Raw genomic sequence first — 12,614 nt, 5'->3', positions numbered from 1 at the left:
AAAGAGAAAAGAAGGAATAGAATAAAAGGAAAGAGACATAATAGATATGAAATAAAATATAAAAGAAAACCTTTGGATCTGCTATTTGTGGAGCTCACTGGATTTTGCTCTGTTGTTGAATCTGGCCTGGGATGTATTGGTTCCAGGCTTCTCAGGTGGTTCTCTGTTGCAAACCAATGTTAGTCACTGTCCCTGCCTGGCACTGGGCAACCTGACAGAAGCATGACAAGGTGGATCCCCAAGTAGTCCAGTGGGCAGAGCCTCTATAGCCCAGTGGCTGCGTCAGCCTTAGTTCTCATACCTTGAATGTCCCTGTTCTTAGTTGCTCTCCCTTCCTGCTGGGGCTGACCAGTAGACCCTGAGTGATGGATGAAAAATTACTCTGACACATGTTTCTCTGAACGAGAGGGCTAAGGGACTGCCTGGCTATTGGAACCAGGCAGCCCCGTTTGCCTGCCTCCTTATGCTTTTATTGTAACAACAGCTTGAACTAAAATTAACTTATAGATACTATCAGCAGGGTAAGTATCCTTGAGAAGACATGCATCTGCAGTGTCCTTTAAGTAAGGACGTCTAAAAACTAAACATAAAGATTCCAGTAAAACACCCAGGGGCTCAGACTTATTTGGAAAAGTCAAGGCAGGGGCAGCTGCCTTTTGCCAGCTCCCCTGGAGGACCCTGACCTTTCAGAGATTCCTCCTTACAAACTTTCCAATCAAGTCCCATACTTTCCCATACCTTCCCCTACAGAACTGGGCACTGTGGGTATCCCTGTCCTAGACAGGATGGTTTAAACAGACTTATGTTGTAGGAGGGACGGCTGGCACTCCCTCTCCTTTAAATACCTCAGCTCTTGGTGGCTCACTTGCACCCCCTTGCTGCCACCTCAAGCAGGAGGGGATTAAAAAATAAATAAATAAAAATAAATCAGCCCTGCTTTGCATTCCAATCTTTCTGCGCAGCTGGCCACCACTGGGCCGGGTCTCCACCCAGGCTTTGACCAGGCCAAATGTCGAAGTCCCACACACTGCCAGACCCAGCTGCACCAGTGCAAATTTCCAGCCCAGGGCCCTTCCTCCTTGCCTCAGGTTGCTGCAGGGTGGGACAGAAATAGCTGTTCCTGACATGGAGAAAGGGGTGCCTCCCCTGTGCTCTTTCTCTAGGGCACACTGTCCAGCCCGTCCTGCTCTCTACCAGAAGTTCTTCCAGGAAATAAAAAGTCCCTCAGATTCACTGCTAGGTGTACCAGTCAGACCCCTCCGCTGTCTCAGAGTTCCACCACATGGTCCTCCCACACACACAGATTGGGGCAAACTTCCACGGTGGGATGATGGCGGGGTATCCACTGCCAGTCTCTCCGGTGAGTCTCAGCCTTGGGCACCCCCAGCTGCACTTCTGCGGTAGCCTCTGCAGCCAATGCCACCCGGCTACCTCCCCCCACACCCCTAGTGCTCCTGGCTGGCTTCACAGTCGAGCCTCTGTCCAGCTCCCGATTCCAGTGGCACCCAGGGCTAGGGAGCTGACAGTCCCTTCCTTGGCAAATACCCCAGTCCCCAGACCCTAACTCCTGGCAGCTCTCTGCATGGCTTGGTCTGGTGTGGAGGTCTTCGGTGGTAGGAGCAGTGTCACACACCTAGTCATGGCCACCCTCAGTGGCTTCCTCTAGGAAGGATTTTGTAAATCTCACAATATGGTGCAGGCTCCAAAACCTTCCTGCATAATCTTTTAACAAGTCGCTTAATCACACCAAGCCTCAGATTGCATATCTATAAAATGGGCTATCTCAGAGGGTTATGTGAGGACAAATGAAATAGTGGGCATAAAGTACTTAGCACAAGATCAGACAGGTAGTGTTTTATGTTTAAGACTAAAATAGATGAGAGGAAAGGGGGGGTTATTTTTGTTTTGTTGCATTTTAACTGCAGGTACTGTGATTAATAGTATATGGCTTTTGCTTTATTATATAAAAGAGATCCTTAACAGAGTTTGCTGGTATAAAGAACACTATGGGACAGTTTGGTTTTACCTTGCAATCTGTCTTTAACTACGTGATCTCTGGCATGTAGTTAAATAAGATGGTGAATTCTCAAATGTTTTCCAACCAATGTTGACCTAAATAATTTTTGGTACATTACTTATAAACACAAAGATAGGTATATATTTGTTCTTATTCTAGTTCTTATAAAAACAAACTAAATACCAAAAAAAGTACAAATCTATTTTCTTATTTACTCTAAATTTAGAATGATAGCTAGTTTTAGTTTTTTTTTAAACTAAATTACTGCCTACAGCATGAAATGCTACAGGTTTAAGGCCTTTTGTGTGTGAAGTTTATATATTTATATATTATATTTTCAAGTTCTTCTACCATATTGCTTTTGTAAAACAATTGTACCATGTGGCACTCTTTGGCTGTCACTTAGTATAGAAATGTATTATGTATACGCAGTTTTCCTATGGTCCCTTTCCCACCTATGATTAGCAAAAACATAACTTCATTAACATTAGCTTCCTTGTCAAAATAGTCTTTATTATGCATAGATTTTAAAATTTAAGTCTTAATCATGCAAAAATTTATCAATTTATTATTACTACAAAAGGAACATTGTCTGTTTACAACTGAAACAGACTTTGATGTGAGTATAGCAGCAGATAGTTGTCATTATGACATTAGCAACTTAAGCCATTTGGTACCAAATAAATCATCAGAGGTAAACATTGTCACTAAATTGATTCAGGGAAGAAACCCAAATCATCCCCAATATTGTGTATGTTATTTATAGATTTTATCAAATTAAAAATATAGAAATTCTAGAAGTCTTGGGCATAAGTGCTTGAATGGGTTTGGGAACTATAGTTGAGATAATCATGATCGATCCAGTGCAATAGACACATTAAATACACACATGCCATGTACTATGCTAGGTGCTAAGACTCTAAAAATGATATATACATGGCCTCTGTCCCAAAAGGAGCTCCTAGGACAAGCCAAGTAAAGTTAGAGGTTAAAGTAGTATAGAGGAGTCAGTATGAGAAAATGCTTAGAGTAAAAAAATCTGTATAGATTGATAATCTGAAATATTTAGTTCAACTCACAAAGTCTCGACAAAGAAGACTGTAGAGATTGGCATAAATCCTGGAAGGCCTTGAATGCCTCTAAAAGGAAAGTGATGTCCCAAAAGCTCTTAAGACTTGTATTATTACTTTAGATCAGTGGCATGAAAGAATTAAAGGAAAAGTTAGCACACTGACATTAATCACAATTAAAATAAATTCTTTAAATTTTGAATAATTGGGAAAATCTGAAAAGAAAGTTTATTTACTAACTGCTCAAGGCTTTGTCACTATGAGTTGAATGAGCAAAGTCTAAGCAAAGTCTAAGACAACTGGATCTAACAGGGGCCTCATAGTGAAAATAATGGTAATGGAATCTAGTAATATATACATTGGAATAACCTATTATCCCTGCCATTGATTTACTTTGATAATTGTTAAATATTACAAAAAGTTTTATATTTTTATTTTGATTTAAAATTTGACATTTCACCATGATGATAAATTTTTGCCTTTTTCCCCCCAATAGCATTTTCTGCCCCAGCAAGTCAACTCTTTTCTCCTCACGGTTCTAATCCTGCAACACCTGCAGCAACTCCTGTTCCTACTGCATCCCCTGTTAAGGCAGCAAATCATTCATCGGTATCAGCAACTGCCACAGTTTCTGGGCTGAACATGCTGAATACTATCCTTCCTGTGTTCCCAGGGCAGGTCTCCTCAGCTGTTCATACACCTCAGCCATCAATGCCAAATCCAACAGTTATCAGAACCCCTTCATTGCCAGCTGCACCTGTCACTTCTGTCCATAGCACAATGTCTATTCCTGTTCCTTCAGTTTTTCCTGGCCTAGTTCCACTGCCAGGTTCTTCTGCCACTCCTACCCCAGTCCCTCAGGCCACATCTATACCTCAGGCCACTCCTGCTTCCAATGAAACATTTGCTTCTACTTCTGCTTCTTTTGTTAGCCTCCCGTTTTCTGCCACCTCTACTATTGGTTCTACCAACAGCCCAAATCCTGCTTCATTGTCATCAGTTTTTGCAGGTCTCCCCTTGCCCTTAACACCAACATCCCAAGGCATGTCCAACCCAAATCCTTCTGTAATTGCTGGTGGTTCTGCTCCCAGTGTTGCTTGTCCACTTGGTCTAAATAATCCTCTTCTATCTGCTTTGAAAGGCTTTCTGACATCAAAGGATTCCAATTTAATAAACACTTCTGCTTTATCCACTGCTATTACAAGTGGGTTGTCTTCACTCTCTTCTCTTACTAATCACAGCTCAGATTCTCCTGCTTTAGCCCCTAACAAGTGTTATGCCCCATCAGCCATTCCCACCCCACAGGAGTCTTCTACTCCACGATTGGCCGTATTCCCAGGCCTTCCCTCTCCTGTGGCCAACACAACTTCCTCTCCCCCTACTTTGCCTGTCCAATCTCCTCTAGCTACTCCAAAATCAGCTTTAACTTCAGGGCCAGTTAGCTCTGGCTCCTCGGCTATCCTTTTGCATGGCCCCCATCCAAGTAACTCAGACTTGCATATCACAGCTAGCCCTGCTGTAGCAACTATTTCTGCTACAATAAAAGCTGAACCCATAAGTCCTACTCCCTCAGCCTTTAAAGGTCCATCTCATTCTGTGAATCCCTCTCATAGCACTTTAGGTTTGTCAGGGACACTAGGTCATGCATATACTTCAACATCAGTGCCCATCAGTTTATCTACTTGCCTTAATCCTGCATTATCAGGTCTTTCCAGTTTGAGTACTCCCTTGAATGTTTCAAATCCCCTTTCTTCTATTTCCCTTCCACCACATGGTTCCTCCACTCCAATCACTCCAGTATTCACTGCTCTTCCTCCCTTTACTTCTTTGACCAGTAATTTTCCTTTGACAGGTAATCCATCTCTTAATCCATCAGTATCTCTTCCAGGGACATTAATAGTCACCTCATCTGCAACTGTCACATCCATATCTATCCCTCATCCTAGTTCTACATCAGCTATTCTCTCAGGGCTTTCTGTCTCAACACCAGTCTCAGCAACACCTTTCCCCCTTAACTTGTCAACTGCTGTCCCCTCACTTTTTTCAGTTACTCAAGGACCTTTGCCATCTTCAAATCCATCCTACCCTGGCTTTTCAGTCTCTAACACCCCCAGTGTTACCCCTGCTCTCCCTTCATTCCCGGGGCTGCAGGCACCCTCTACAGTTGCAGCAGTCACACCACTACCTGTCACTGCTACGACCCCATCACCAGCTCCTGTCCTCCCAGGATTCGCTTCAGCTTTTAGTTCCAATTTCAACTCTGCTCTTGTTGCACAAGCCAGGTATGTGGATAGTTTGGAAATAGGATAAAATCATTCTTTACCTAACTTCTATTTCATAGTCTTATTTTTAAGTCATTCAAATTAAAATCAAAATAATTGGTGGTGCTAAATTATGTTTTTCTGGGCTGGAACTTCAGTGCTTAAAAAATGTTTTATGACTCTTCAATCATGTTAAGGTAAATATATAAAACATGAATGCCTACTCAGATAATTTTAAGATTTGTATTTGGTAATTTATCCTGATTATAAAATCACAAAAAAATAATGTCTATGCAAAACATAGACTTAATTGAGTTCAGAATAATACACTTTATAACAGAAAGTACATTTATATTAGTGAGTGGCTGACTTTTATGGTTTCCTTCCAACAGAGAAATTCTAAGATTTTTTTTTTTACATGTTAAGATAGTATTTGACAAATATAGAAGCAATAGCTTTTATGTCTTATATTTTTCTGTTTTTCTATCATTTTAGCTTATCATCTGGACTTCAAACTGCAGGCAGTTCTGTTTTTCCAGGCCTTTTGTCCCTCCCAGGTATCCCTGGATTTTCCCAGAACTCTTCACAGTCATCCTTGCAAGAATTGCAGCATAATGCAGCTGCACAGTCAGCATTATTACAGCAGGTAAACAGACTATGTCTGGCATAAATAAAATGTCATATAACTTCTATAGTGATAATCTTACAATACCAATAGTGACATCCCAGCATTTGCAAAAAAATGACTCTTAGCAGATTATCTAGAGATATGATAGCTAATTCTTCAAAAATATGCAAATTATGCTTGTCTTCCTGCAGAAAGGTAACAAATGTGATAGAATATATTCATCTGTATGAATTGTTTTTCCTGCTTATATATTTTCAAATCTGAGTTTTGAGATTTTACAAATGGAATATTTATACATGACTCCTAAATTTTATTTTTATTTTTTTCAAGTATATTTTTATTGATTTCAGAGAGGAAGGGAGAGGGAGAGAGAGATAGAAACATCAATGATGAGAGAGAATAATTGATTGGGTGCCTCCTACACACCCCCCATTGGGGATTGAGCCTGCAAACCGGGCATGTGCCCTTGACCGGAATTGAACCTGGAACTTTTCAGTTCACAGGCTGACGCTCTATCCACTGAGCAAAACTGGCTAGGGCCATGACTGTTAAATTTTAGCTTGTCTTCTACAATTTAAGCACATTTTCTCTAGAAAACCTATTTTTTAAATCATTTTAATGACATTTCTGTGCACCTCCACAATCAGAAGTTGAACATTTCTTAAAAATTTTAGGAGACTGAGCAGACTGATCTTGTCCAACGTTTTTTTCTTTCTTTTCTACCTCAAATATCTGTACTGTTGCATAGACAAAAGCAAGTGCAGACTTGGTGGAATTTGACTTTTTGCTAAACTGCATGTTCTTTTTTCTATCAGGTGCATTCAGCTTCAGCTCTGGAAAGCTATCCAGCTCAGCCGGATGGGTTTCCTAGTTTTTCTTCAACGTCAGGAACACCATTCTCTTTGCAACCAGGCCTGTCCCAAAGTGGTTGGCAGTGAATATAATTTGCATTTACCTTTGGAATACCATCAGAATTGCCTAAGGACTGCAGTGAACAAGCTGACAAATGTGAACTTTTCAAAAAATCAGATAATAAGAATGAGGATAATCCTGGGGAAATTGGGATGTTTTAAAACTCTTGCATTTTTAAAGGTTTTAAGTATGACCACTCCCCTTGTGTAAATATGCTGATAATGAATTGTATGGAGAATAATATTTAAAAAGTGTTTGGGGACTTCTCACCTCCCATCCTATGAAATTTTGTGTTGTGTATGTGATTTATGTAATAAGAATACTAAAGAGGAGGTTGAACTCTTTATAGCCAAATACAGCCTTAAATCTGCTTGTATAGCGTCCACTGACAAAAGAAATAATTTGTGCCTCAGACTTATGGGTTGCATGTGGCCCTAGGGGAGTTACTACCCTTGGTATGCATGAGTGATTCCTATTAGCATCATTGGAACGCAGAACCCCTTATGTATTCACAAAAGGGGACTTGAGACCCACAGTTATTTTTAATTTCTGATATTAATGATCATACATATACTGCTGAATTTAACTCTATATTTAAGTAAGTGAAAATGGTGCTTAATATAGACTTTAGAATGACTTTCAGGTATTTTTGACTACTTACAGAAAATACAAGTGAGGCTTATGATAATTTGCCTTCAGAACTTAATCTCAGCAATATCCAAATGAGTGAGAAACATTTGAGTGACTCTTGGGCAACCTCTATTACTCATTATACTCTGGAGCTCTTGGTGAATGTTTACAATCATGGGATGTAGTATTTCTATTTGTATTTTAAGTCAAATGCTTATCTAAAATAATTATGTGACAATAGAGGAGATTTGCTCTGTTAGTAAATATGCAGTGTGTACTCTAAGGATCTGTGGTAGTATAACATGATTGTATGTTATTAATTTAAGTATAATAACTGCCACATTTGGAGAGACAGAGTAGGGAGAATTATTTCCAACCCTGTAATTAAGAGTGTAAACTATAGAATCTACTGTAGTACATTTCAGCATCTAGAAGTTTTACTTTTATAAAGATGGTGTTTGGAAGATGTTGCTAATGTATTTTCCTTCAACATGGGGAACAAACTTTTTTTAAGTATATTAATAAATATTCCTGTATGGTTAGTTTTTAACAATTTTTTAAAAATAAACTTTATGGATATAACATATTTTATAAGTGACTTATTAAATGCTTAGATGGGCTTTTTAAGTTTTTGTATGTGCTAAAGCTAATACATAGAACATTTTTGTCCAAATTTAGTTGAAATTCAATATATACTACTGATTACTCACTTATTTAAATACTAGAGGCCTGGTGCACAAAATCATGCACTGGGGGAGGGGTCCCCTCAGCCTGGTCTGCGCCCTCTCGCAGTCCAGGAGCCTGCAGGGGATATCCAACTGACAGCTTAGCGGGCCTAAGCCAGCAGTCGGACATCCTTAGTGCTGCCACGGAAGTGGGAGAGGTTCCTGCCACTGCTGCTGCGCTCGCCAGCCGTGAGGCCGGCTTCTGGCTGAGCTGCACTCCCCCTGTGAGAACACATTGACCATCGGGGCAGCTCCTGCGTTTAGCGCCTGCCCCCTGGTGGTCAGTGTGCATCATAGCGACTGGTAGGTCTGCTGTTTAGTCGATTTGCATATTAGGCTTTTATTATATAGGATATCTGATGTAAAAGTTATATTACAACCAACACTTGAAACAGACTACTTATACTTTTAATTATTTTCAAACACAGAATGTAACCTCATAGTTTATCTGATGCCAATTGCTAGAAGTTGTCATTTGTTTTGTTGTTTTTTTCAGTCTACACTCATAAAATGTTTTTAGGATTATATGGTTTTGCTTATATATGTTGACCATTCACAAAGTTATTGAACGACTAATATTTCTGTAAGGATGCTATTGTGATGTTTATTTCTGCTGTTAGCCCCATACTATCATAGCAAAGGAACTCTTCATCTTTTAAATGTATTTCTGACATCTTACACATATTAGGGACTTAAAGATTTACATAAAAATGAAGAAAACATTTTTGGAGCTTTCGCAGTAATTACTGGGGACTGGGTTTATGTATCTCAATCCTATGAGATAAATAGTAGCAACCTATTTAACCAGATAAAGAAGCCAAGATGTAAGTCACACAATGAGTAAGTGGTAATTGAAACCAAACATTTACTACCAATACCAGGCTACTTGTATTACCAAGTGCTATGAAAATATGTAGAAAGGGAGTACCTTCCTGCCTGAGGGAATTCACAAAGATTTCTCAGTGACATTAAAGTCTTAAAGGATGAGGAAGAATTAACATCCTTTAAAAGGCACAAAGTATGACAGACTAGCATAGTAATATGATCATATAACTGGATGGAGCTTGTGGTTGGAGTGTGTGGAAGAAAAAGAGGCCACATATTAAACCTAACAAGCTCAGGAACCAAAAGAAACCACATGGTGGTATGAACATAAAAATTCCTAACTAGGAGCTGGAAGTTGGTCATGGTTAATCATATCCTAAGCCTGTAGCCTTGTTGGTAAAGGTCAATCTTTAGCTTATAAATTGTCTATTGTCTTTGTGAATCTAAAATAACACCTTAAAAATATCAGTAATCCCCCCCCCCCAGACCCCTTGAAGGCACACTTGGCACTAGAGCTCGAGACCACATTGTTATCTTATTACCCACATACCATCTCTATGTGCTATAAATGTTAAATATACAATGTTCTCACCAGTGTAAAAGAAGTGTATATGTTTTTGTTTCTTTTTTTACTTTTAATCCAAATGCAGATTTCCCAGTTTTGCTTTCTCTCACCTTCCTAATCTACCACCAGTGAATTTCATGGAAGCTTTCTTATGTCTACTTTGATTCTAATGTATAATATAAGCCTCAAAGCTACCATTCTCCAGAGCATTTTCTCCATTTGTTGAAATTTTGCTTCCCGGCAATTGTCATCAGTTTGCTCTAATAAACTCTTATAAGACTTTCTCCTAGGCTGGATATTCTTTCATGGATCTTTACTTTGCATAGCCAGCAGGGTTCCAAGGAAGCTCACCTAAGACCACCCCACGAACTTGAACCTAGTGCTAGATATCAGCAGGGGCCTATTGAGCCCCACTGGCTCCTCACTTTGCATTGGGTGAACTTAGGTGAGTTATTTATTTATTTTTACTGCTTCAGTCCGTGAAAGGGAAACTTTATTGAGGGTCCAGGGCCACAGGATTCAGGCAGGAGGCCACTCTCTGGCAGAAGAGGTGGTAGAAGGGCCTTGTTTTACTTTCTTGGGTTGCAGTTTGTTGATGTGGCCACACCTTGCAGCAGTTGACAGCATGGGTAAAGGAGGGCATAAGACTTGTGGCAGATCATCTTGTCACAGTTGAGCTGGCAAAGAGATGTGTCCCTGCAGACAAAGCACCAAGTGTAGGGTGGACTTTCTGAATATTGTAGAGAAGGCAGCCATCTTCCAAATGTTTACCAGCAAAACTCGGATGCTAGTGGTCAGGCAGGATGTCTTTCTTGTCTTAGATTTTCACTTTGACCTTAATGGTGTCACTGGGCTCAGCCTCAAGGGTAATGGTCTTGCCCATCAGTGTCCTTTATGGACACTGCATCTGCCGGGGAGGCTGCAAGCCTGGGTTGTTGAAAAAGAGGGTGAGTTATTACAGAATCCAGGACCTTCCTTTTGCTTGTGGTAGAGGGTCTGACTTTATTTGAGCTGTTCTTAGAAAATCTGCAAGGTGGCACTATAGGATAGGAGTTGAAATAGGCAGTTGGTTTTAATTTTGGCTTTCAACCCGATCTACCTACTATGAGTCTGAGCAAAACCTTTTGCTCTATAAAGGAGTCTGAATTTAATCAACTACAAATATAAGGGGCATTTATCCCCTCCAGCTTGGATTTTGGGTATTCTCGGGTAACTAAGAATCTTTGTGGAGGAATTTGAGAGTATCCCTTAAAACGAGCAGTGGCCCCGTAGAGAATTCCAACAACTATAATTAAACTATTGACTTTTCTGGGACATGCACTTAAAGACTCAGAGTTGTATTAGCCAGCTGGGGAGAGAAACCAAGACATGTAAGAAGGTTGAAGTGACTCGAGAGGTGACAGCCCTTCGGATCTCAACCCATAAGCAGTATACTTCAATCCATCACACAGTAATCTAGAAATTTGTTCAGACTGTAGATCTTCACAGAAAACTAAAATTAACATGGGAAGTTGTGTCTCTAAGATTGATGAATTCCAAGAACCCCAGCTCTCCTGCAGCCTATAGTGTATATTTAATTTGTGTGAAACTTCTATATTCTTTGCTCTCTGAGTTTTCTTGTTCAGATTTGCCCTTCCCTTTCTCCCCCCTCATTTTTCTTCACCACCACTCCCTGCTGACCTAGGGGAAACAATAAAAAGCCAGACCAAGATACACTAGAAAACCCAGAAATTCTGGCAGCTCCCTTTAGTGAAAAGCCAGTTTTCGGCAGAGGGAAAGCAGTAATTGTATACATTCTTTGGACTAGAACAGAATTAAGGAATCTTAAGGATTTCTATGACAGTCTTCATGACCCTGATGGCTTTGCCACCTGATTTTACTGTTAGAACATATAATCCTGACAATTCTGACCCGTCCACATTAATACACTAGTTTCTGAGAACAAAGCAACAGAATAGCTAAATAAGGTTCACTGGGAAACTTCTGTAGAAGACAGACCAGGAAAAATGCAGGAAACTAGCCCACTGGCTTTACCAAGCCATACCTGAGATTTTACCAAGAAAAGTGGACTGGACCGAGATCCAGCAATGTAAAAGAAACCCAATAATGAACTGGTGCTTAGTGCAGGGGGGGGGGGGGGGGGGGGGAGGGAGGAAGGGGGAACACCTTTTAAATAATACTCAAGTCTGTCTCCAGATAGTTTTAAAGATTGTCAAAATGACCCATCACTAAATTTGGCATTTTTTTTTAAAGAACTAAGTGTAAAGCTTGTAACTCTGATTAAACAACATAAATTAAGTTGCCCAACCACGTGTACCAATTTACTAAGCATACAAATTATGAAGATCTGAGAATGTTCCTTGCTCCCTTTTAAACCAATGAAGGACTTATTAAGTTAAAGAGATTGATAAGTTAGTAACTGATTTATTTTATAGTGCATCCCCCAGAAATAAAGATTTCAAAGACTATGGCTTACAACCAGAAGATTTTTGTCTATTGGAAGATATCAAATAAAAGATTATCTTCAACCTCATTGAAAGAAAGCTTATTAGGTATTACCGACTTATCTATTAAACGATGTGCAGTCAAATTTAGAAGAATAAATTTGGGTATTCTCGGGTAACTAAGAATCTTTGTGGAGGAATTTGAGAGTATCCCTTAAAACGAGCAGTGGCCCCGTAGAGAATTCCAACAACTATAAATCTGAGCTCATGGATTCAGATTTCTCATTTTAAAAAGGTGCCTAACCAGAAATGGACATCTATCTCTGCCTCTGACACGTGCCTTTGCCTACAGGAGACTTCGAAGACTTTTAAAGGATGAAAAGCCACAGGCATCAAAGGCAGACATCAATCACAAACCATTAACAAGAACTATATGCCCATAAATTGATGTTGAACTAAGGAACATTTGTTTAGTCTTTTTTTTTTGTCTGTTAATAATAACAGTAATAAATTTGTTATTTGATTTTTCTCAAAATG

At 39.8% G+C, this 12,614-nt stretch overlaps 1 protein-coding gene across 2 annotated transcripts in view; it reads left to right on the top strand.

Annotated features, from left to right (window-relative positions):
- Positions 1 to 6,992, top strand: part of PROSER1 (proline and serine rich 1) — a 68,125-nt gene extending 61,133 nt beyond the window's left edge. The window contains exons 11-14 of one of the 2 annotated variants that reach the window (XM_054720363.1): positions 3,584 to 3,696; positions 5,239 to 5,369; positions 5,844 to 5,994; positions 6,792 to 6,992. In XM_054720363.1, coding sequence (XP_054576338.1) covers positions 3,584 to 3,696; positions 5,239 to 5,369; positions 5,844 to 5,994; positions 6,792 to 6,914 — 518 coding nt within the window. In that variant the 3' untranslated portion in view covers positions 6,915 to 6,992. Of the gene's footprint in view, positions 1 to 3,583; positions 5,370 to 5,843; positions 5,995 to 6,791 lie in introns of both variants that reach the window. The other variant, XM_008160426.3, reaches the window with a different exon arrangement.
- The last annotated feature ends 5,622 nt before the right edge of the window (positions 6,993 to 12,614 follow it).

The sequence above is a fragment of the Eptesicus fuscus genome, chromosome 8, assembly GCF_027574615.1.
Source record: "Eptesicus fuscus isolate TK198812 chromosome 8, DD_ASM_mEF_20220401, whole genome shotgun sequence".
NCBI lineage: Eukaryota > Metazoa > Chordata > Mammalia > Chiroptera > Vespertilionidae > Eptesicus > Eptesicus fuscus.
This window is presented reverse-complemented; position numbering and strand designations above follow the sequence as displayed.